At 39.2% G+C, this 23,688-nt stretch overlaps 1 protein-coding gene and 2 long non-coding RNA genes across 4 annotated transcripts in view; 2 read left to right on the forward strand and 1 right to left on the reverse strand.

Moving 5' to 3' along the window:
- LOC101464801 (aminopeptidase N) overlaps nt 1-21,692 on the reverse strand; it is a 41,797-nt gene extending 20,105 nt beyond the window's left edge. The window contains exons 1-10 of the mRNA XM_004556213.3: nt 21,421-21,692; nt 19,574-19,671; nt 17,281-17,397; nt 9,647-9,833; nt 9,399-9,541; nt 7,901-8,037; nt 7,674-7,800; nt 6,753-6,907; nt 6,565-6,678; nt 6,325-6,468 (exon numbers count right to left, since the gene is read on the reverse strand). Coding sequence (XP_004556270.3) covers nt 6,325-6,468; nt 6,565-6,678; nt 6,753-6,907; nt 7,674-7,800; nt 7,901-8,037; nt 9,399-9,541; nt 9,647-9,833; nt 17,281-17,397; nt 19,574-19,671; nt 21,421-21,554 — 1,356 coding nt within the window. The 5' untranslated portion in view covers nt 21,555-21,692. The remainder of the gene's footprint in view (nt 1-6,324; nt 6,469-6,564; nt 6,679-6,752; nt 6,908-7,673; nt 7,801-7,900; nt 8,038-9,398; nt 9,542-9,646; nt 9,834-17,280; nt 17,398-19,573; nt 19,672-21,420) is intronic.
- On the forward strand, nt 1,174-3,205 carry LOC112430103 (uncharacterized). Of its 2 annotated transcripts, none has more exons than XR_003021915.2 (3): nt 1,174-1,521; nt 2,219-2,284; nt 2,635-3,205. It is a non-coding gene; the product is annotated as an uncharacterized LOC112430103 (long non-coding RNA). The 2 variants fall into 2 exon arrangements; XR_013099418.1 differs by lacking the exon at nt 1,174-1,521 and adding an exon at nt 1,540-1,678.
- On the forward strand, nt 3,248-5,437 carry LOC143419442 (uncharacterized). The gene is made up of 2 exons (XR_013099419.1): nt 3,248-3,335; nt 3,625-5,437. It is a non-coding gene; the product is annotated as an uncharacterized LOC143419442 (long non-coding RNA).
- Nucleotides 21,693-23,688: the final 1,996 nt, after the last annotated feature.

A 23,688-nucleotide genomic window follows, 5' to 3' on the forward strand; every position in this document is an offset into this window, starting at 1 on the left:
CGGCCAGGCACAGCCTGAAAAAGGGACATGGGCCCATCCTCCTGTAGGGCCGCTACCCACAGGAGGCGCCCTAGGAGTCGGTTGCAATGTGTGTTGGACAGCGGCCAGGAGCAGAGGCCCAGGCAGACCGATCTCTGACTACCTAAACTAGTGATTGGGACATGGAATGTCACCTCCCTGATGGGGAAGGAGCCTGAGTTAGTGTGTGAGGTTGAGAGTTACTGGCTAGATATAGTTGGGCGCTCCTCAACACATGGCTTGGCCTCTGGTACCAGTCTCCTGGAGAGGGGACTGTCTCAGTCTGGATTTGCACTTGATGAGAAATGGCAGGCTGGGGTGGGTATCCCATTGTGTCCCCTTGGCTAGCTGCCTGTATGTCAGAGTTTAACCTGGTGGGTGAGAGGGCTTGTTCCCAGTGCCTTTGGGTCGGGAAATGGGTCCTGACTGTCATCTGCGCTTATGCAGTGAATGAAAGTTCAGAGTACCCAGCCTTCTTTGAGTCCCCGGGTGGGGTGCTTGATGGTGCTCCACCTGTGGACTCTGTTGTCCTACTGTGATACTTCAACACTCATGTCTGTGACAGTGAGACCTGGAGGGGGGGTGATTGGGAGGAACAACCTCTCGGATCTGAACCCTAGTGGTGTTAAGGTTCTTCAGCTGAGAGCATTGTCAGGGTGGAAGGAATACTTTGAGGACCTCCTTACTCCCACTGAGAGGTCTTCCGTGGAGAAAGCAGAGCCTGGGGACAAGGGGGATGACTCGTTTATCTCTAGGGGGGAGGTCACTGAGGCAGTTAAACAACTCCTTGGTGCCAGGGCCCCTGTGGTGAATGAGGTTTGCCCTGAGTTCCTGAAGGCTTTGGATACTGCATGGCTGTCTTGGTTGACACACCTCTACAATGTTGTGTAGAGATCGGGGCAGGGGGGTAACTCTGGATTGGCAGACTGGGGTGGTTTTTGTCCTGGTCGTGGAACACTGGAGAAGCTCTTTATCCTCTCGGGGATACTCGAGGGGATAAAGGGTACACGGGAGTTTGCCCAACCAGTCTATATGTGCTTTGTGGACTTGAAGAAGGCATTCGACCGTATCCCTGGGAGTGTCCGTTGGGAGGTCCTTCGGGAGTATAGGGTTTTCTGCTATGAGCTATGAGCCATTTGATCCTTATACACTCAAAAAAATGAATGAGGTGGATTGTTCAGTGTATATTAATTATTTATTTTCATTTTACTTAAAATATATGTTTTTGTTAAGTTAACATATGTTTTTCTAATCAAGTCTACGTAATTGTGTCTATTATTCAACGTACATAATACTAATGTGTTACTTGATCGCATAACATTTAAGTTAAGTCAATTAGGATCGATATACCTTGTATATCCACAAGGTGGCAGTAATGCAAAAACAGTTGTAATGAAACCGCGCAGAACAAGAAGGTTTCACGGCTTGTGCCTGCTCATGCGCAAGACTTCAAATTTAACTGAAAAAGGCTGTTTTGGCGCCAAGCTACTGTTTCTTTGAGAGGTAAGACCACTTTTTTTCTTTGACTATGTTGTGTAGTATCTATATGTCCAGCATGGTTATATTTTGCGTTTGTCTTACAAGACATGTTATATCGTTTGCGTGTGCTTGTTTTACATTAGTTTTACTGGGTCCTGGACATGCTTATTTTGTGGACTGTGTAAGAAACATTTTTATTGTTTTTTGTTTTATTAAGGGATTAGCTACAGGGGTTCATGGGGTTATTCTTTCAAGGGGTTATTTTTCCATTTGCTTTCTTGGGATTCCTTTTCTGTAATCCGAAAGTCGGAAATATCGAATAGGATAGCAAGGATAGCATAAAGTGACATTTAAAATCCAAAAAGTCAAGGGCGAAAGCCACTGTGACACCATTGTTCTGCTCTATCAGTAATCTGTATTATGTAAAAATGGTCTGTAAATACAGCATGTTTCCTAGCGGAGTTATACATATCAATGTAGTTATAAATTACAGTTTGTGAAAGTACACACTTAATTTTTTTAATAAAATTATTCAAGACATATGAGTGGACAGACAATGGAGGTCGACAGACCTGGTGATAATTGCTTCTATAGAAAGTTAGCACATGGCAGTGTCAATCTCTTGCTTTTCTTCTGAGTAGTATTTTATTTAGTTGTAATTCAAACAATAATTTGCTTCTTGAAATTAAGGAATTAATTTTTTTTTCTTTATAAATCTCAGATCCTGCCTTTACCTGCTCCCTCCTATACTGATGTGGTGTATGTGGTATTGCTGAGCTTGTATGTGGTATGTGAACTGTTATACTTTTAAAAACAAAACTGTTTTATAAGTTAAGTTTTCTTTTGTGACCCATCCCATGCCCCTGTTATTTCTTCTCCACATCTGAACCATGGTAAAGGTTGCAGTTCAAGGGCCTGAGGCATGAAATTCTTTTCAGATCAGCTGTGATCAATATTTTTTGGAACTTGATAAATAACAATAAAAGCTGTAATGGCTCCATTAGCATTTTGTGTAAATGTTTGTGTTAAAATTATAGCTTTAATGAGGTCTTACTACATTAGTTTTAGTTTGTATATGTGTACATATAGTATGTATATTTACAGTACAGTATGTTGTGTTTGTTGACATATTTTCAGGTGGAAGCAGAATATGTGAGGATTACTACTGCTGCACATGTTCCAAGGCTTTTTACACAACTTGACCAATACACTGACCAGCTCATAAAAGTCTTCAAGAAAAAAGGAGGCGTTGCAGGGAAGAAAATTAGACAAACTTTGGCCCCAGCCACACAGGTGCGTTATTCTGTTGGTAGCAAAATATTATGGCTAATAAGATCATTTTCAAATTTAAACAGCTAGTGTATGGTAGCTGCACAGTGCACTTACATTTATATTAAGCAAGACAAAGTTTGGTACTCAAAACGTTGGAAAATTTAAATTACCTAAACATATGTAAAATCTGATCCCTTGATTTAGGTTAAACCAGAAGTGAATGTTTTTATGTTATGTTTTGAATGCAAAAAAGATGATGTATTAGTTTGTCTTTACCTCCATTATGGACATATATAATGTGGTGGAAACCCTGCCCAACAGGTTAACTATTCATGTCCATGTGATGATTAGTTGGTCTTGTGTACATGTCTATCTGTGCAGTGGATATGTCATTCATTTTGCGTATAATGTGAGTTTCTGTCATCCTAAAGTATATCTGTTTTCTCTTCCTGTATCTCTGCTACTCTCTACAGAAGGAAAATATTGAAAAGGGGAGGGAGTGTGTCCTCAGGGCACTACCTTTTTACCTGAATGAAGACCCAAGCATCCTCTTCAAAGAATAATTGGTTGGTAATTTTAGTTTAGTTTTTTATCTGTATTAAACCAAATTTTGAATAACTAATGTTGTTGCATGTTGTTGTTGTTGTAATTTGCATGGAACCTGTTTAAATGTTTTGGGAAATCTTCTTGTATACCCAAACTATTTATATTTATCGTTGAATCTGTAGTCTGAAATAGTGGCACACTGGGGTGCATGTTCCTAATATTGTGTTTACGTCATTAAAGGGTAGCTTTGGCCCTTTTTCTTTCTTTTTTTAAAACTGGATGCCATTTTTCTATGTTTTTGTGTCTAAGCTACAGCTGTTCAGAGGGAGCTGGAACAAATTACCCTTGCTATCTTTACCATCGAAAGAGCTGATGCCAGCACTCCTCCAGCCGATGTGGGTATAACCATCTAGTGTGTCCTGCATGACCTGGAAGACCTGGCCTCTGCATGTGCACTCTTAATGGGTGGGATATATGCACTGAATCTCAGTTAACCTCAAGACTGAAAGCTTTCTTTGAAGTACTTCAGAAGCTCTTCCTTCATCTGTATGTCAGCATACTCTTGACCAAGGTACAGTTGCTCAAGAATACACTGAATGAATAAGCCAACCTTTAATTTGGATGATGAATGTTCTGTCAGATGGACAGAAGTTTTTCGGAGGCTGACTGGGAATAAAATGGTAATTTGTAAATGACAGATAACGGGAAAATTACATTTAAGAGAAATTTAGAACATTTTGAAAAGTTTGTAAACTACTACAATTTGAGAGATTTTACTGTTGTGGGGGGCTAGTAAGAGACAATCAAAAGTATTGAGATTTAAAGGATTTAATTGAGAGATGATACTGCACCAGAAATGTTGAAGGGTGGTGTGTATATTAGCGTTCAAGGCATATTGTTATGAGGTGGAAATATGTTCATATTCAGTTTGTGTTACATTGTGTGCATTGTAAAGGTAATTGCAATACATACTAAAAATAAGGGTAAGTTAGGAGGTTGATCTGATATCCTCGTGTTGGTGTTGTTCCCAGATCATCATACTAAATGTTGTTCCAGGATCAACATTGCAAGTGACCAATCAGAATGTTGTGACGTCATACTTTTGCGACTTCGGGAAAAACCGGCGTAAAACAAAAAACTGTACTTAAGCTGCGTGAAACCGCCTCTGTCCGCCGATCAACTGACCCTAACCCTAACCGTAACCCTTTAATAAACAGTAAGCAGAATTGATATTGTCCTTGCAACATTGGAATTTCATAAATGCACGAATGGCTTGGCGCGCAAAAGAATAACGTCACAACAATGTGACAACATTTTCATGATGGTCTGGGAACAACACCAACACGAGGATATCAGATCATCCAAGTTGGGAATGCAGGATGAATGTATATTTTGTGGACTTTTAAAGACTAACAATTGTTTCCATGTTAAAATGTTTACATCTGAAGTTTTTTGCCCAAACACTAGTAAAATAAATGTTGACAGTGGCAAGTGTTAAATGGTTACTGCTGTGCTGTTGCAAAAAAACTGAACGCTGACAAGCTGTTTTATTGTTAGACCATAATGTTGGCATGTTTTGTTAAAGTTTTATTTGGGATGGTGATGTAATTTTCTTTGATTGCTAATATCAGTGGACTATTTATTATTATTATTATTATTATTATTATTATTATTATTATTATTATTATTATTGTTGTTGTTGTTGTTGTTGTTACATAAATTTTTTTTAAATTGTGGCTGTTGAGGTGGACACTTCACTTTGCATTGTTAAAGGAAAGCACTTCATTGGCATTGTGTTACTGGACTGACCCTAAGCAATCATTGCAAATAGCAACTTTGCTATCCATTTTAGACACTAAAAGAAAAAAACACTCACAGACCTTACTAGCATCACATGTGCATAACTCAAGTGTCATCTTATCAATGTGTTATGTGATCTTCAATGCGTTTTTTTTCTCTTCTATTTCTGGTAGATACAGACATTTAATTTAAAGTCTTGATGTTGCATCTGTCTACATACTGTTAATTACTAACCCTAATGAGCTGTTGTGTTTTATTTTGGACTGGGTTTACACAAATGCTCACTGAATGTGTTGGCAATAAAAGAAATTTTAAAAAATAAGTTGGATGTACTTAATTCATTTGTGTGGAACCTGTTGACAAAATAGATTTATGTAAAACTAATTAATAAAGCACAAGGTGGCTGAAAATATAATATTTGAATTAATCTAACTTAAATTTAACATTTTACTGCCACAAATAAGAAATGTGTTGAAGTAACTAATCTAACCTGAAAATATATCATCTTTGTTCATACAACATAACTTGATTTAGTTAGTCTTAAATATGTCTTGTTAATCTTAAGTAGTTTTTTTAAATTAGATGAACTAAAGATTTTTGCTTTAAACTAACATAATTCAATTTCGTGGAACCTGTTGACAAAATAATTTTAATTAAAGTCAACGTTTCATTTTTTTGAGTGTACAACCATTCCATGAGGTTGGTCCACATAGCTGGCAATGAATCAGACTAATTTCAGGTGGGTGATGGCCAGGGCTGCCCTTTGGCACCAATTCTTTTTGTAATATATATGGACAGAATTTCTAGGCGTAGCCAAATGGAGGAAGGCTTTCACTTCGGTGGTCTCAGAATCTCCTCTCTGATTTCACAGATGATGTGGTTCTGTTGGCTTAATCGGGTGATGGCCTCTGACTCACACTGGAATGGTTCACAGCCAAGTGTAAAGCAGTGGGAATGAGAATCAACACCTCCAAATCTGAAGCCAAATCCTCTCTGAACCGTAGTTATTCAGTAGGGTGAGATATGTTAAGTTAAAAGAGATCTCAATTAATCTCCTACAATTAATCTTGTTTAAACTACTTAGGTTTTATAAACTCAAAAGGCCAGATAAAGACAATTTGGGCATGTTTGCATACATAAATCTTATTCAATTAAGGATAATTAGCAGTTGATGAGTAGTGATACTGTATGGTGTTGCAGCTTCTGTACCTTGCTGTATGAGATGACATCAAATTGTTCACTGATTTGGTTAGGTAGGACAATACTGTCTTCGTTAGAGGACAGAGGATGAGAAGAAGTCAAGGCATCGACAGCAAAAACTTTATGAATTTCGTCAAGTACTATCAGGTCTCTCTGGGCAAACAGACAAACAGGAATGTTTTAAGAGAATTTTACACTATGACAAGAATGCATGTAAGATCAGGTCCAAATGCAAAAGTCTGTTCTCACAACATTCCATGTGGGCTCAGCATGGTCTGCTCCTAGGTAAGACACATATGAAGCAAAGCCTTCATTGAGCCAGACTTCATTCCACCAGCGCAGGGTCACCAGGTTACCAAACCACTGTACCAGACATGGCATGAATTAATTTGTTGATTTATCAAGGAGCGAACAAATCAAAAGGCAAAACAGCTTACCATGTGTGCTAATTCATGGGCAATAATGGTGGCAGTCTTCTCTTTATTCCTACTGGAGGAAGTTTCAGGGTCATAAAGAAGATTGGTTTCCCTGTAGGTCACCAAACCCCAATTCTCCATTGCACCATAATAAAAGTCTGGTAGAGCAATTTGGTCTGTGCGGAAGAGAGCAGATTTAATATAGGTTTAAGGAATTGCTTCAAGTTATCTTAAGATTGTAATTAAACAATTTGTTATAAGACACACAATTCCTTAATTCCCTCAACTGGTATAAACTGTTGTGGTCTGTGAGTTTTATTGATGAGAGTTTTTAGTTTATAGCTTTCTGATTTTCTTTATTTTTATAATTATAGTAAGAACTCTAATGGTTTTTGATTTTGGTTCTTTTGCCTCTCTTTTTGTAGTTTTACTTCGTTTGTGTCACTGCACTTGATTAGTTTCTTCTGTGTCTTGTTACCCTTATGCTTCCACCCTTCATGTGAAACCTTGTGGTTTCAACCAAAACCTTTGGTAATTAATTAATGAATTAATTGATTCATTCATTAAAATCCAGGTTGTGCTGATTTGCCTAGAGATTAAGTGGAAACTGGATTTATCTTCATGATAAATATGAACAATGTATGAAAAAGACACTTGTTTTTGAATGTCATCTTTTGATGAAACCTCTTTTAATGTTTCTATTAATTTATGCAAATCGGGTCTCCGTATGTTTACCATTTGCAACAAGACTTTTAATTCGCTTTCATACAAGGGGTTAATAAACAATCATATCAATTCATCTGAAATTGTTCAGACAGACTCTCTCTCAGTAATCTGGATAGGTAAAAGAACTCCCCACCCACCCAATATCTATCCAATAATTGGAAAAGCTAAAACACTAACATCATGTTATAACAACACCTGTTATAAAAGCAGGGTCACCTGATTTAGTTAGAGGGTAGGCAATGTTATAGTATGACTGGAAGAAGTCCAGTATGGGTCCAGTTACATTGAGAGCATAGTTTCCCTGTCCTAGGTCAATGGCCTTCCTTCGAGCCCAGATACGAATCTGAAAACAAAAACAAAACAGCAACCAACTCTTTCACAAACGTTTTTGACACAGTTCTTCCAGTTTTGAAGCAAGTCAACCAAAGCACACAGAGAATTACCTGAGGGTCTTTTTGTGTGGTATTGATATATGTGTAGTCAGAGACAATGATGGCCAACAGATAGGTGGACATATTCTTGGTGGGTTCAAACTTGGTTTTTGTCCAACTTACTCCATCAATGGTGATGTTAGCAATATCTGAAGAACACAACAGTGACTATGAATGAAGTAATAGAAGACAAGGTTTTGGTAATGCTACTGTGTGCAACTTTTTGTTTTGTTAAACACGATGATGACTGTCCATATGAGACATACAAACTTTAAAATAGACACACACCCTGCCCATCAGGGTGACAAAAATATCATATTAGTCTTTTATAGCTACATCATGTGAATCCAACAGAATTAAAACTAAAGTAGTCTAGTTGAGGAACCTTTTTCCAGCAGCTAGTCAAATTTCCTAAAAATTCATGAATATTTATATGAGCTATTCTGTTAAATTACTATTTAGTAAGGTTATAGGTTATTGATTCTGAAGCTCATAATTAATCTGATCAACACATGCAGCACGAAGATTTTTTATTTTTAAGTTTTAGAGTTAAAGAGCGAAGCTGTATTAAGAAAACGGACTTCTTTTGGCTACAGCATTTGGTCATTATGACAGAGCTTTAAGATATTAACTTTTTTCATAATTGACATTTAGTTAAACACATGACTGCAAATTTCTCCGTAGCACAAATTGTAGCACCAGGTCTAGGTTGTGTCTGGCAGTCGTCTAAATTACTTTGAATCTAAAGGGTTTATGCTAACGCCGAATGCATCACATGCATTCAACAGAATTAAAACTAAAAACACTTAGAACTGTGTTATTTGAACTGTGTGTCATGGTCCTGGGTCTTTAATCCAGTGTTTTGAGTTTATTTTGGTTTCGTGACTCTTTCCTTGCATGATAAAGATGATTTAAGTCCAAGTTTTGTACCATTTAGTCTTGAGTTTAGTTCCTTTGTTGTCTCTCAGTTTATTTGTATTTCTGGTTTCCTTTCTTTTAAGTTCCTTTTGTCTTTGTCTTGTCCGGTGTCTCCAGTGAGAGTTAGTCGTGCCCTCTAGTTATTTACCTTTTTCCTCAGACGTCTCTGTTTGTTCTCTCTCTCTCTCTCTGTCTCTCATGTCTTTACCATCTCTAGTCCCCTGGCACTTGGACATGTCTGTCTATCATGTGCTTTGTGTTCTCTTCCATGGACATTTTTGTGGATCTTGGCTCCTCGTCTCTATCTCTGCCGTGTTTACTGTTTTACTTTGGTATTCCTTGTCTCATATGCATTGTATTCAGTGTTGTTCTCCCTGTCTCGTTATGTGTAGTTTGCTCCAGCTCTGTTCCCATGTCTCTCTACTTTCCCTAATCGCCCTCATGTTTTTGTATTGTCACAGTTGTCTACCAGCCTAAATAAACGACTCAGCTTCTGTTGTCTCCTGTGTCTATGCGTCTTTATTTGGATCCTCTTCTGTGCTCCTTATGATCTGCTGTTGCAGATCTTGACACTGTGTTTAGGTACACTGACCTCTTTCCATGCCATTTGAAAGGGCTACTGTTCCAGGCGGGTGAATGAGCGTTATATGGAAAATAGCTTTCAAAGCTGGCTCATCAAAACAAGGAAAGGTCTTCCTGGCATAAGTTGGATGCATCTGAGAGGTGGCAACTATCCTGTAAATGATCAAAATTCCACACATGCAAATAGTGAGACTGTAGAGGTTTAAAATGACACAAGTGAAACAAATCCAGCCATAGAAGGACACAAAGAGGACTTACTTTTGTAATCCATCTTCTTCATACTCACTCCTGTAAAACCCTGACAAGTCATCAGCTAGTTCTCCAGTGAACTCAGTGTACAGCTGATACTTCTGTCCTTGACGTAATTTACTTTTTAAGTTGATAACCAGATACTGTGTTTCTGGCTGCAGCCATGTTGATTCTATAATCAGAGCAGCTGCATCATCTGGAGAGAAAAAAAACAAAACATCTTTAATGGTCTCTCTGTATAATCTCCAAGAATGTAACAACAACACACACACACACACACACACACACACACACACACACACACACACATATATATAGTAGGGGTGCAACGATACACAAAATTCACGGTTCGGTTCGGTTCGATACTTTGGTGTCACGGTTCGATATTTTTTCGATACAAAAAAATGTTCATGCCTTTTTAATTTGTCATTTATTAAAATTATAAATATATATTTTAACTCAAAAGTACAGTTTTTAAATTTAACCCTAACCCTTGTGCGTGTTTTTTATTTTGACAGCGAATGCGCACCTGCGGACCACTTATGTGCAGCCCTGGTTATTTAGCTCGTCATATTGCAGCCACAGAAATTATTTTGTCCATGAAACCATAAAGCTGCACTTTCTTTTTGCCTTATAGTCTGATTTGTCATAACTTCTCCGTTTTGTGGTAAGCTTTTCTTTGGCTGTCACTTCTTCACCCTGACCTGTCTTATTTGGCTCAGCAGAACTGAAATGCTTTTACACACGCACTCACATAAGCTCAGCGATTCTCTGCACGATCAACCTCTCACATGTTTAAGCTGCGGGAGATTTCACTTGTCATGTTTGCATAGTAAGCTAACGATTAATAAGACGATGTCAGAGGAATTGGTGCACAAATTATCATCACTCACAGATCAGTGCTGTCGCTCTCTATACACAAGCGCAAATTCAAACGCGACTTCAATATGTCACATATTGACAGCGGCTCACCGATGCCAATGACATAATTACCCAGCTACATTTCTGAAAGAATGCAAAAGCATTGACATATATTTTTCCTACAATAGCCCGACGGGCAGGGAAGAGATAGATTTTGGTAGCCCGACTGAAAAAATCGCTAGCTCCGGGACGTCGGGCTAGCGATATTGCAAGCCCTGTATCTGATTGAGGAATCACTCATCTTTGGAAAAGAGAGTTTATTACAGAGAAATGTCTCTTTCCAAAATAAAAGCTATACTATCCGCTTCTTCTGGGCTATATTCTCAGCAGCATAAGGAGAATCATGTGCTAACAGCTGTCTAAATGACTCGGCTAAAGTTAGTGGCATGCTTGCTTTTTTTTGTCTGCTTCCACTTGTCTTTGCACTAGGATGATGTCGGCGTAAATGTGCAGTCATATTCGTTGTGTTCCCACTAGTGCTTTCAGGTTAATCTCGTTGAAATGACCTTAACGCCACAACACGGCAAATCTCCGTTAACGAGCTACCGCCGATCGCTCTGTGCATGGGGCTAGACGGCCAACACGTTAACGAGCTAACTGCGCTAACACACTAGTTCACACCAATGTAATTGAGCATTGCATGGCACATCCAACATACTGTTTTACTTTAGTCCATGACTCGCTTACCTTCAGGGTCATACGTCACATGAAAACCAAAATAATTCCAAACGCCAGATCTGAATGAGGTTCAATTTGCCTGTTGCAAGGAGAGCTTAACTTCTGTCTCACTAGCTTGCCCTGCGCTCTTCCTTCTGACGATGCTGTCTGTGTTGAGCGCTCAGTGGATCTGCGCTCGACAGTGCAGCCTAGGCGGAGTAGTCGAACACAGATTCACTGAGCGCTCAACACAGACAGCATCGTCAGAAGGAAAATTGATAAAATAAATTACAAATGTTGTATTGTTCGATACATATGCGTACCGAACCGAAAGCACTGTATCGAACGGTTCAATATCGATACGAATATCGTTGCACCCCTAATATATATATATATATATATATATATATATATATATATATATACACACACACACATATATATATATACACATATACACACACACACACACACATATATATATATATATATATATATATATATATATATATATATATATACATATACACACACATATATATATATATATATATATATATATATATATATATATATATATATATATATATATACACATATATACACATATACATATATATATATATACACATATATATATGTGTGTATATATATATGTGTGGATATATACACACACACACACACACATACATATATATATATATATATATATATATATATATATATATATATATATATATATATATATATATATATATATATATTTTTTTTTTTTTAGGGGTGCAACGATACACAAAATTCACGGTTCGGTTCGGTTCGATACTTTGGTGTCACGGTTCGATATTTTTTCGATACAAAAAAATGTTCATGCCTTTTTAATTTGTCATTTATTAAAATTATAAATATATATTTTAACTCAAAAGTACAGTTTTTAAATTTAACCCTAACCCTTGTGCGTGTTTTTTATTTTGACAGCGAATGCGCACCTGCGGACCACTTATGTGCAGCCCTGTTTATTTAGCTCGTCATATTGCAGCCACAGAAATTATTTTGTCCATGAAACCATAAAGCTGCACTTTCTTTTTGCCTTATAGTCTGATTTGTCATAACTTCTCCGTTTTGTGGTAAGCTTTTCTTTGGCTGTCACTTCTTCACCCTGACCTGTCTTATTTGGCTCAGCAGAACTGAAATATAAATCCTGCTGCTTTTACACACGCACTCACATTACGGTCAGCGATTCTCTGCGCGATCAACCTCTCACATGTTTAAGCTTGCTGCGGGAGATTTCACTTGTCATGTTTGCATAGTAAGCTAACGATTAATAAGACGATGTCAGAGGAATTGGTGCACAAATTATCATCACTCACAGATCAGTGCTGTCGCTCTCTATACACAGTTCGCACGATTGCAAAGTGAAAGCAAAAAAACAAGCGCAAATTCAAACGCGATTTCAATATGTCACATATTGACAGTGGCTCACCGATGCCAATGACATAATTACCCAGCTACATTTCTGAAAGAATGCAAAAGCATTGACATATATTTTTCCTTCCTACAATAGCCCGACGGGCAGGGAAGAGATAGATTTTGGTAGCCCGACTGAAAAAATCGCTAGCCCCAGGACGTCGGGCTAGCGATATTGCGAGCCCTGTATCTGATTGAGGAATCACTCATCTTTGGAAAAGAGAGTTTATTACAGAGAAATGTCTCTTTCCAAAATAAAAGCTATACTATCCGCTTCTTCTGGGCTATATTCTCAGCAGCATAAGGAGAATCATGTGCTAACAGCTGTCTAAATGACTCGGCTAAAGTTAGTAGCATGCTTGTTGTTTTTGTCTTTGCACTAGGATGATGTCGGCATAAATGTGCAGTCATATTCGTTGTGTTCCCACTAGTGCTTTCAGGTTAATCTCATTGAAATGACCTTAACGCCACAACACGGCAAATCTCCGTTAACGAGCTACCGCCGATCGCCCCGTGCATGGGGCTAGATGGCCAACACGTTAACGAGCTAACTGCGCTAACACACTAGTTCCCACCCATGTAATTGAGCATTGCGTGGCACATCCAACATACTGTTTTACTTTAGTCCATGACTCGCTTACCTTCAGGGTCATACGTCACATGAAAACCAAAATAATTCCAAATGCCAGATCTGAATGAGGGTGGGGGAGGTCCATGTTGCAAGGAAAGGTTAACTTCTGTCTTGCTAGCTTGCCCTGCGCTCTTCCTTCTGACTATGCTGTCTGTGTTGAGCGCTCAGTGGATCTGCGCTCGACAGTGCAGCCTAGGCGGAGTAGTCGAACGCAGATTCAGTGAGCGCAGGGCAAGCTAGCGAGACAGAAGTTAAGCTCTCCTTACAACATGGATAAAATAAATTACAAATGTTGTATTGTTCGATACATATGCGTACCGAACCGAAAGCACTGTATCGAACGGTTCAATATCGATACGAATATCGTTGCACCCGTAATATATATATATATATATTAGAGATGGCACGATACCACTTTTTTATGTCCGATACCGATACCGATATCATACATTTGGATATCTGCCGATACCGATATGAATCCGATATAGTGTTTTTTAATCAACAAAACTGTTTTTTTAAATATCTTTCTGCATTTTGTATAAGTTCATACTCAAGTTTAAAACAACAACTACACTAAAGCTATTCTGTTATACCTGTATGCAAAAAAAATATTTCATAGTTCAGCAATACTGATCAATCTAATAAACACCATCCTCCCTATTCTGGTATTTTAAAGAGTACTTAGCGTAAATATTAAGCAACCTAACTAATAGGGTTCCAACTCCCAGCAACAACAAAAATAAATAAATAAAAAATAGGGAACCACCCCTCACGCTTCACCTCATGATGCTTAATCGATGTAATCAACCTTAATTTGATGCAGTGTGAAAAAAAATGCACAGAAATCAATTATTTTTCATGGATGGATAGATGGATGGATGGATGGATCTTTCTTCAACAAAATTGCAGACTGCACAGATGGTACCTTCCCAAAGGAAAAAGTACTATAGCTTACTAGGGTATATATATTAGACTTAATAGTCACTTTATACAGTAATTAACTTCTATTCCTTTTACATCAAATTAAAACTTTGGGTGTCAGATAATTATTTATTAAAAGCTAGACATTTTAAATGAGAATAAGAAAGAAAAGTATGTCTTTGTGCCCCCTTTTCCCTGTTAATGCCCTATCGGCCCCCCTGGCTAAACTTTGCTAGATCCGCCCCTGCACAGTTACCAGCGTCAGCTACGTAGAAAAAGATCCTCGAGTAGAAAGTAATATTAAATACATTCTAACAACAGCTTATCAAGCTTAAACGTGCTGCTGTTGTTCAGCCGCTGGTTTCCTCTTTCTGGTGCAAAGTGGGCCAAAAACAAACAAGAGAGACGGACTCGCGACAGAAAAGCCGATCAGCTGATCATTAAGCAGTTTCATGATTGAAGTAGCAGCAAGAAGAGGCAGTCGCTCCATATATCGCTTGTTAAGCTTAACGCAGGAATGCTTTACAAACATTCAGAGATGGACTTGCACACTTGCTTTACTTCTCTCGGGGATAACTTTGTCGGAGATGAAATGCCGGGTTGCTAGCGAAGCTCCAAATGCTATCCAGACCACCACAGCCGCTCTATCACGTGATGCATACTGCTCCGACGTGCTAACGTTCTGAGGTGAGTTACGGCATGTTGCAAGTTTTGTGAGGTGCTTTCGTGATATTTAATGGATCGGATTACATTTTTTATTTTTCTCCGATATCCGATCCAGTAATTTAGGTCAGTATCGGACCGATACCGATACGTAATATCGGATCGGTCCATCTCTAATATATATATATATATTGCAACGATACACAAAATTCACGGTTCGGTTCGATACTTTGGTGTCACGGTTCGATATTTTTTCGATACAAAAAAAATACCGGTACCCATCCCTATTCAGGCCTATGCAGTACAGCAGTGGGGACAGAGGATCTCCTTGGTAGATCCTGCACTTGTTTGCAACCTGTGCTATGGGCTTGAAGTTGGCCTCTAGTGTTGTATACCACATCCCCATAGAGTTGCTAACGTAGCCTCTTATGTTCCTGTTGATCTAGTACAATTCTAGGAATTCCAGGATCCAGGTGTGGGACATCGAGTCATAGGCCTAATCAATCCAGGCAGTGCAAGGTTGGTCAGCCTAGTCTTGCAGTCTCAGGCAACTGCTCTATCTACTATTGGCTGGTGATTTGCTCCTCTGGTATTCTTGCCAATCCCTTTCTGTGCCCCTCTCATGTATTGTGCCATGTGCCTATTCATCTTAGCTGCTATGATGCCTGAGAGGAGCATCCATGTGGTACTGAGGCCGGTTATTGGCTGGTAGTTGGATGGGACCAGTCCCTTCTGGTGTCCTTGGGGATCAGGACTGTCCGCCCTACAGTTAGCCATTCTGGGTGTCTATCATCGACTAGCAGCTGGTTTATTTGTACTGCAGATGCTTATGGAGTGCAGTCAGCTTCTTCAGCCATTAGGCGTGGACCACGTCGGTGCCTGGTGCTGGAGACCCGTTCTTGGACACACACACACACACACCCATTTGCACACTTTGGCTCTTGTGATTAGCAGAGATGGTGCCCATTACTTGTAACGCGTTGCTGTAATCTGATTACTTTTTCGAGTAACGAGTAAAGTAAGGGATTACTATTGCAAAAACGGTAATTAGATTACTGTTACATTCCCGTAGGAACACTGCGTTACTGCGTTACTAAAACCGTGATTTTTTGCGAGAATGTCTCACAACAGTGACGTAAGCGAGTGCGCCGTTAGTGAAAACAGCTGTGTGCAGATCAACAATGGATAATATATCGAGTGTGGGAGAGAGTATGAGCGTGCAGCGTTTAAAGCGTGGAAGTACTGACCTTACTTTGAGTTTGATTCCATAAAAAGTGACAAAAACATTAGCGTCCGTTGTGCGTGGGAAGAAAACTTCTTTTTACAGCAAAAAAACCCCCTAAACAAGCACTGACGTAATGGGAAACTCACAGAGAAACTCGTGGATTCTTCAACTGACCGCTGCAGCACACCTGCACCAGGGTAAACCTCCGCCTACCCCACTCTTGCTTTACAGGTGAAAATAGAGCAACAGGACCGCTAGTCTTTCATTTTATTTATTTTCTGCTGTGTTTTACTTGCATCTATTTGAAAGAGTGAGTGTAAACACAAAAGAATATTTTATGTTATGTGCTGGAATGTGTAGAAAATAGGTTTAAATGTTAAACTAATTTATTCAACTCAGAGAATGGTGCATATAATTAAATTTTTGCTTGATGCATAAAGTTAAAAGATTAAAACTAATAAAACAAGTTAAAAAAAGAGATTTTTCCATTTGATTACATTTTGTATGATGGATTATGTAGAAAAAGTAGAATTGGGCTGAAAGATCTATCACTTTATCACCTCTTCAGGTTGAAAATCGTGTTTTTAAAAAGTAACTAAGTAACTAAGTAATTAATTACTTTTGAAAATAAGTAATCAGTAAAGTAACAGGATTACTTTTTGGGGAAGTAATCAGTAATTAGTTACTGATTACTTTTTTCAAGTAACTTGACCAACACTGGTGATTAGGCAGAGGATCAATAGGGGGTCCACAGCCCTCTTAGGGACACTCCCAATAGGGCTTGCTCTTAGATCTGAAGAAGCTTCTCGGATGAGAGCTGAAACGTCTTCAAGAAACTTAAAGAAGTCCAGACGCAGCTCCTTAGACTACAATGATCTGGATGACTGAGAACCTTCACAAACAAAAGCTAAACATGCATAAATGAGTTTTTTCTTCAAAATTTTGATTTTTTAAAATGTGTTATCCTACAGCAATACTTAATTTGTTAATATCAGAAAGGTAATAATATCTTTGAAAACATCTGTAACTCAATACATCTTCTGCTGCTCTCACAGTTTTATGTATGCAATAGTATTAACTGCAGAACTAGTAAAATGATTTCTGAGATCCTAATAAAATTAAGAATTGTTACTTTACTTTGTATCAAGACTTTGATGGTACCTGCAGTGGTGACACTGGCCATGTGTTTGTTGTCTTGCCTGGTGTAGCTCAGTTGACTGGAATGAATCAGTATCAAATTTGTTTCTTTCACACACTCAAACTGCACAGTGGACTGGCCTGAAACACATGAAAAAAAGAAAAATGCTAACTTATATTAATGCAACCTCCATTGCAGCGGTAGTTTAACACAGGCACCAATGAAATCTCTGCGGAAATAAAAGTATAGTAGAGAAACCTAAATGCAGATACAGAGAAAATAAATCACTAATAACAGTGAATAAAACATTTGAAGGTAACCCTTTATAATAATGACACACTATTAAGGCATTCCCTAAAAGTTTCTTCTGTTCATCTGGACGTCCAGAATCAATTTTTTGGGATTTCTTTACCTGGATGATTGATCATATATCAAGACTATTAAGCATTAGTAAGGTAGTGGGGCTGGGGTGCTTGTGGTGGCAGAGGTTGGCTCCTGGCTAGGGTGGCTGGCCTGATCTGGGCAGGGCCAGGTGATAGGTCTGAGGCCCCGGTGCCCGTGGTTGTCTAGTCTCTGGCTGGGTCTCTCCTTGCGATGAGTTGGTCTGGCCACCTCACCATGTGGTGTGGGTCAGCTCACGTTGAGATGTCTGATCTGTGCCTCCAGGACTCATGGGTGCCCGTAGGCCAATTGGGTGGGGTGGGGTGTCCAGAAAAGGGAGCACCTGTTGCCGGGTGCAGCTTGTCTTGGACCCAGACCAGTCCCTTTACTGTCTGTAACTGAAGAAATGTCTGGTGTTGTGACGCAGTGTACAGATGAGCCTTGGAACTCATCTGCACACTCCAGTCTACTCTTTGTGTTGAGGGTTCTGCCCCGGACTACTTGGTCTTCCAGGGCGATGACATTGTGGGCCCCAGGCCGACTTCTTCCTGCACCGTGGTGGGATGTGGGGAGTGGGGATGCCTACTGAGCCAATCGTTTGCTGCGCCTTCCATGACAACCCATCTGGGTGTCCTCCTTCTTCTGCTGGGATGGGTTCAGGGATGTTGCAAAGATGTGTTGCCTTACTTTTTGGTTTAAATTTTATGAATATTACTGCTACATTACTGTCTGCACATTACTGTTTTAGATTTGTATGAGCTTTATATATTTTAGGGTAAACTGATCTACAGCACTGAGTATTTTAAGGATGACATGTGTCTATATCATCTCTACCGTTAGACCCATTTACCCATTAAGCATCAGCCTTCAACACAGCTCTGAACTCTCTCAGTGCGCCCCAGGGCGGCTGTGGCTACAATGTAGCTTGCCATCACCAGTGTGTGAATGTGTGTATGAATGGGTAGATGACTGAATGTGTAAAGTGCTTTGGGGTCCTTTGGGACTAGTAAAGCGCTATAGAAATACAGGCTATTTTGATATATTTTCCCTCTTAAGAAAATGGCACAATTTTCTCATCCAATAAAAAAAAATATTATCTACAAATTTACCCTTTAATTTTATCTCAAACATCACATCTCAACCTATTATTACCATAGTATAACCTTGTGATGCTTACTGGAGATAACTGTAAAACACAATGTTACATGTGAGTGAAGATAACTACAAATCAGCATTTATAATTACACACATTAATGACTATATGCAAGAACAGATAAGCCTTGTTTTCAAAATAAACATGCTAGTCATACACCACAACCATCTCTGCTGCTGCTGTTTTAACTATGTGACTTCTTGTATGAAAAGTGCTTGGTCATTCACTTTGAATACTTTCAGAGGGGTTCTAATTCAGCAAGTTTTTTTTTCTATGCTAATGTATTTCCCTTGTTAGCATTGTGTTAATGGTCTAGTTTGCTAGCTTGCTAAGCATACTACCATGTGCTCAGATGCTATACATATTTGTGTGAATAATGCACATAATCATTGTCACTTTATAACCACATACTGACATATCAACTTCATACAGTGCATAAGAAAAACATACTCAGACAGCTTATCTGATGTGGCTTGGTTCTTTTGGTGCTGATTACAACACACTCTAGGGTCCTCGTGCTAGACATGCATGATGGGAATGACATTCTGAACATCCAATGTGTGTCATAATTAAAATGTTTTTGCTGAAGTAGGATTTGAATTTCAATACAGATTGATATTCCCTATCCTACTTTTGCTGAAATAAAGGACCTAAACACCATTTCAACCACTATGAAGAACAGATAATTAATACAAAATGATAGTCAATGCACTGTCAGTCTTCATATTATACACCTTACTTTAGGCCACAGGGAACTATTTGTACAGTAAGGTTTTACTCACCCGTGAAAATGTAGAGACCATTGTTTGGGTCAGGACTGAGACGAGGCCATATGGTGATGTTGTAGTACTCAGGAATCACATCCATGGAGAGACGGTAGCTTAGGAGAATAAGCACAAAAATAATAGGACTTATTTCAGACATTGCTATCCAGCTTGTTTTACTTATATTTGATCATTTACAAATGTTTGTTCTTGAAGTTGATGTGTTACAAGCAGAAAAAAGGATTGTGCATCAATATTTGAGCAAGTTTAAAAATGCCAAATTATGATAGGGAGACGACTGGGTCAGAGTATCTCCAAAACTGCAGCTCTTGTGATGTTCCCAGTCTGCAGTGGTATTTATCAAAAGTGGTCCAAGGAAGGAACAGTGGTGAACTAGTGACAGGGTCATGGTTGGTCAAGGCTATTTAATCCATGCTGTGAAGGCTGGCCCGTGTTGTCTGATCCAGTAGGCTCAAATTACCAAAAGGTTAATGCTGGTTCTGATAGAAAGGTGTTAGAATACATGGTGCATCACAGTTGTGTTCCTATTTTTGTAGCAAAAAGGGAACCAATGCAATATTAGGGAAGTGACCATGATATTATGCCTGTTCAGTATGTCTAAATAACAGAAATATTAAAAATATATATAAACACCTCAAACAGTACATGACCGTAAACAAACATTTAAATTTCATTTATTCCATTTCATTTATTTATTTATTTCACACATGGTTCAACAGTGTTTCATTTCCTTCATACAAATCCTCCTTCCCATTAATATAACACTGCACCCATGGGTAAAAAGGAGCAGAAGAATAAATTCTTATTAGCACCTGCCCCCTATCTGCAATCTAATTATTCTTACAAGAGGGCGCCAACAACCCAAAAAACCCTCTAATATGTATCTTTATTTAACAATGCAAAACTAACAACAAATCAGTATAATCACAATATACAGCACTAAATGGCAATGAAAAATTTTCCTTCCACATTTAGCCCAAATTACTTTCATGTTCTTCATATTGATTTACCCTTTTAAGTATGTAACACATTTTAAAACGGTGCATATTTGTACAACTCCTAAGATTATCTTGAAGAGAATTCCATATTCTTATACCCTTAACTGTCGGACACAATTGCCTTTGTGTGGTCCTAGCAAACTGATGCTTCAAGTCAAACGTCCTTCTGTTATCCCCACTTCCTGAACACAATACAGACAAACTTTGTAACTTAAGAGGTAATGTATTATTTCTTGCCTTGAACATAAATAATAATGTCAGTAATTTCACTAAGTCTTCAAATTTCAACAAATTCGATTTTATAAACAGATTATTTGTATGTTCTCTATATTTAACATTATGAACCATTCGTACCACTTTTCTTCTGTAACAAGTATAGAGGATTTATATTAGTTGCATATGTATTCCCCCACTCTTCAGCACAATAACTGAGATAGGAGAAAAATAGTGAGAAATATAAAATACGCATTGCCTTATAATCTAGTATATATCTGACATTATCCAAAATAGAAATATTTTTAAACATCTTTTTTCTAACATGTTCAATATGAGATTTCCATGTTAATTTATCATTCAATACTACCCCCAAAAAACGGTAACTCTCTCAATCGGAACTCCATCAATGGACAGAGTTACTTCCTCGTCTTTTACCCAATTTCCAAAAATCATAAATTTAGTTTCTGTCAAGTTCAAAGATAATTTGTTTACATCAAACCATTTTTTTTAGTTCTTCCATTTCAGAAATCATTAATTCAGCTAGACTAGGTTGCAGTAATTATAAGGTCCCTGGTTACAAAATGGTAATAAAAACAATAAAAGGTATGTTTTTGCCAATTAATATCCTACCTGTCCCAAGGAGCTGTAACATCACCATGATCTGTCAGGGCAAGAGTCCACAATGTGACAATGGTTGCTATGGAGACCAAGGCTAAGATTACACACAAAACACACAGAGTACTGACTCTGCAGGTTTTTCCCATTGCAAAGACGTCCTACAGATAGATGTGAACAAAATGGCAGAGTGGAACAAGTCCAGTTGTTGAATAAACCCTGATCTCAGTCTTCAGTGGCAGTTCAGTTGTGAATTAGCAAAGCCCTGTTTAAACTGAGCTTGTCTGGTTTGCTGAATCTCCTGTGAATGACAAAGAGAGGTGACTATCAGCATTTAACTACGACCTCCCCTTCTGCCACAATCAAGTCCTCTCAATGTGTGAAATAAATGGATTATAAATTAGGTTGGCACTTGTGGGAATTGTGCTGCTGTTGACGATGACTTTCCATTTTGTAGTAGTAAACTGCACAATAATGTTTTACTGCCTGTTTACATATCAGTCATAAAACACTGCATGTCCAATGAGAATTCACTCATTGGATAACATAAAGATTCTTATCATCTTTGACTCAGTGTTCAGAGGTCAAACCTTGTAAGATACTGACAACACAAAGGCCCATTACCAGTCATCACTTTTAGCCCTATCTCTTGGTTGTCAAGGCTGACATTTAGAGTTGGGAAATTTGAACGGCGAGATGGTGCAGTATACTGCCTCACAGCTGGTAGCCACCCCAGCTTCCTCCCAAAGACATACATGTTAGCTTAACTATTAATTCTTAACTCACCATAAATGTGAGGTAGATAATGTGCTTAAGCTGTATAAAATGTATGGTCAAAGAAGCTGTTTGTGAGTCTGGAGGTGCAGGACCTGAGTGACCTGAGGTGCTGACACGAGGTAGCAGGTCAAACATAAAACAGGTGTTTGGCAGGGTGCAAGGTGTCACCCGTGATGGCCCTGGTTTTCCTGAGACTGGAGGAGCTTGTGATCATGGGCTGCCTCCAGGGGTAGTAGCCACTCGTTTTTTGGCAGTAAATTACCCTCTGCACAGCCTTCCTGTTCTCAGTAGTGACACTGATTTAGACACCTGTCTACATAGAACAAGTAATGCTGGCTTAAAAAGCATGTTTTCTTTTTGTTGTTATTGTTATTAATTTTGGTCACTTAGGAATGGCTCTAAGGTGGCATCATTTGTCACTTTTCATGTCTTTTCTCTTGTCCTTGCGCACCCTGTAAAATGTTGGATCCAGGGAAGTGGATTGTGCAGTATCACATAGCTTCTATGATTTAAAAAAAATCATCATAATGAGAAGCACACATCATTCCTAAGAAAAAAATTAATTGTTTCTTATTCAATTGAGTAAACGTAATTTTACAAAATGTGCACCAATATAAAATGCCTTTATGTTGTTGGCAGTGAGTGCGCATCACTCACTGGTGTACAGCTGTACACAGCTGCAGAGCTCCACTCACTGTGGGTTCAGGCTAGACTGTAATATTTCATCCAGATAATGTGTCAGGTTCTCTGAACAGACAGTCTGTGAGGTGCACAGGAGAAGATTATATGACAGGCTGTCTTTGGTAAGTAGCTGATTTGTCTGAACTAGTGTCTAATAAATAGTTCAGATTGTTGCTATAATGTGTGTAAATCTAAAGGCTCATTTTGATTATATTACGCACCATACTTTTAGCCCCTCCTTGAATCGCTACCTTATCGTGGTGGAGGGGTTTGTGTGTCCCAGGGATCCCAGGGGCTATGTTGTCTGGGGGCTTTTGCCCCCTGGTAGGGTCTCCCATGGCAAACTGGCCCTGGGTGAGGGACCAGACAAAGAGCGATTCATAAGACCCTTATGAAAAGGACACCGAGGGAACAGTTTACCCTGCCCGGGATAGGGTTACCGGGGCCCCACCCTGGAGCCAGGCCCGGGGAGGGTGCCCGAGGGCGAGCGTCTGGTGGCCGGGCCTTAGTCCATGGGGCCCGGCCGGGCACAGCCCGAAGAGGAGACATGGGCCCATCCTCCCGCAGGCCCATCACCCGCAGGAGGCGCCATAGGGGTCGGGTGCATTGTGTGCCGGGTGGCGGCCAGGAGCGGAGGCCCTGGCGGACTGACCCCCGGCTGCCAAGACTGGCAATAGGGACATGGAATGTCACCTCTCTGGTGGGGAAGGAGCCTGAGTTAGTGCGTGAGGTTGAGAGGTACCGGCTAGATATAGTCGGGCTCACCTCTACGCATGGCTTGGGCTCTGGAACCAGTCTCCTGGAGAGGGGCTGGACTCTGTCTCA

Source organism: Maylandia zebra, linkage group LG7 (assembly GCF_041146795.1).
Source record: "Maylandia zebra isolate NMK-2024a linkage group LG7, Mzebra_GT3a, whole genome shotgun sequence".
Taxonomy (NCBI): Eukaryota; Metazoa; Chordata; class Actinopteri; order Cichliformes; family Cichlidae; genus Maylandia; species Maylandia zebra.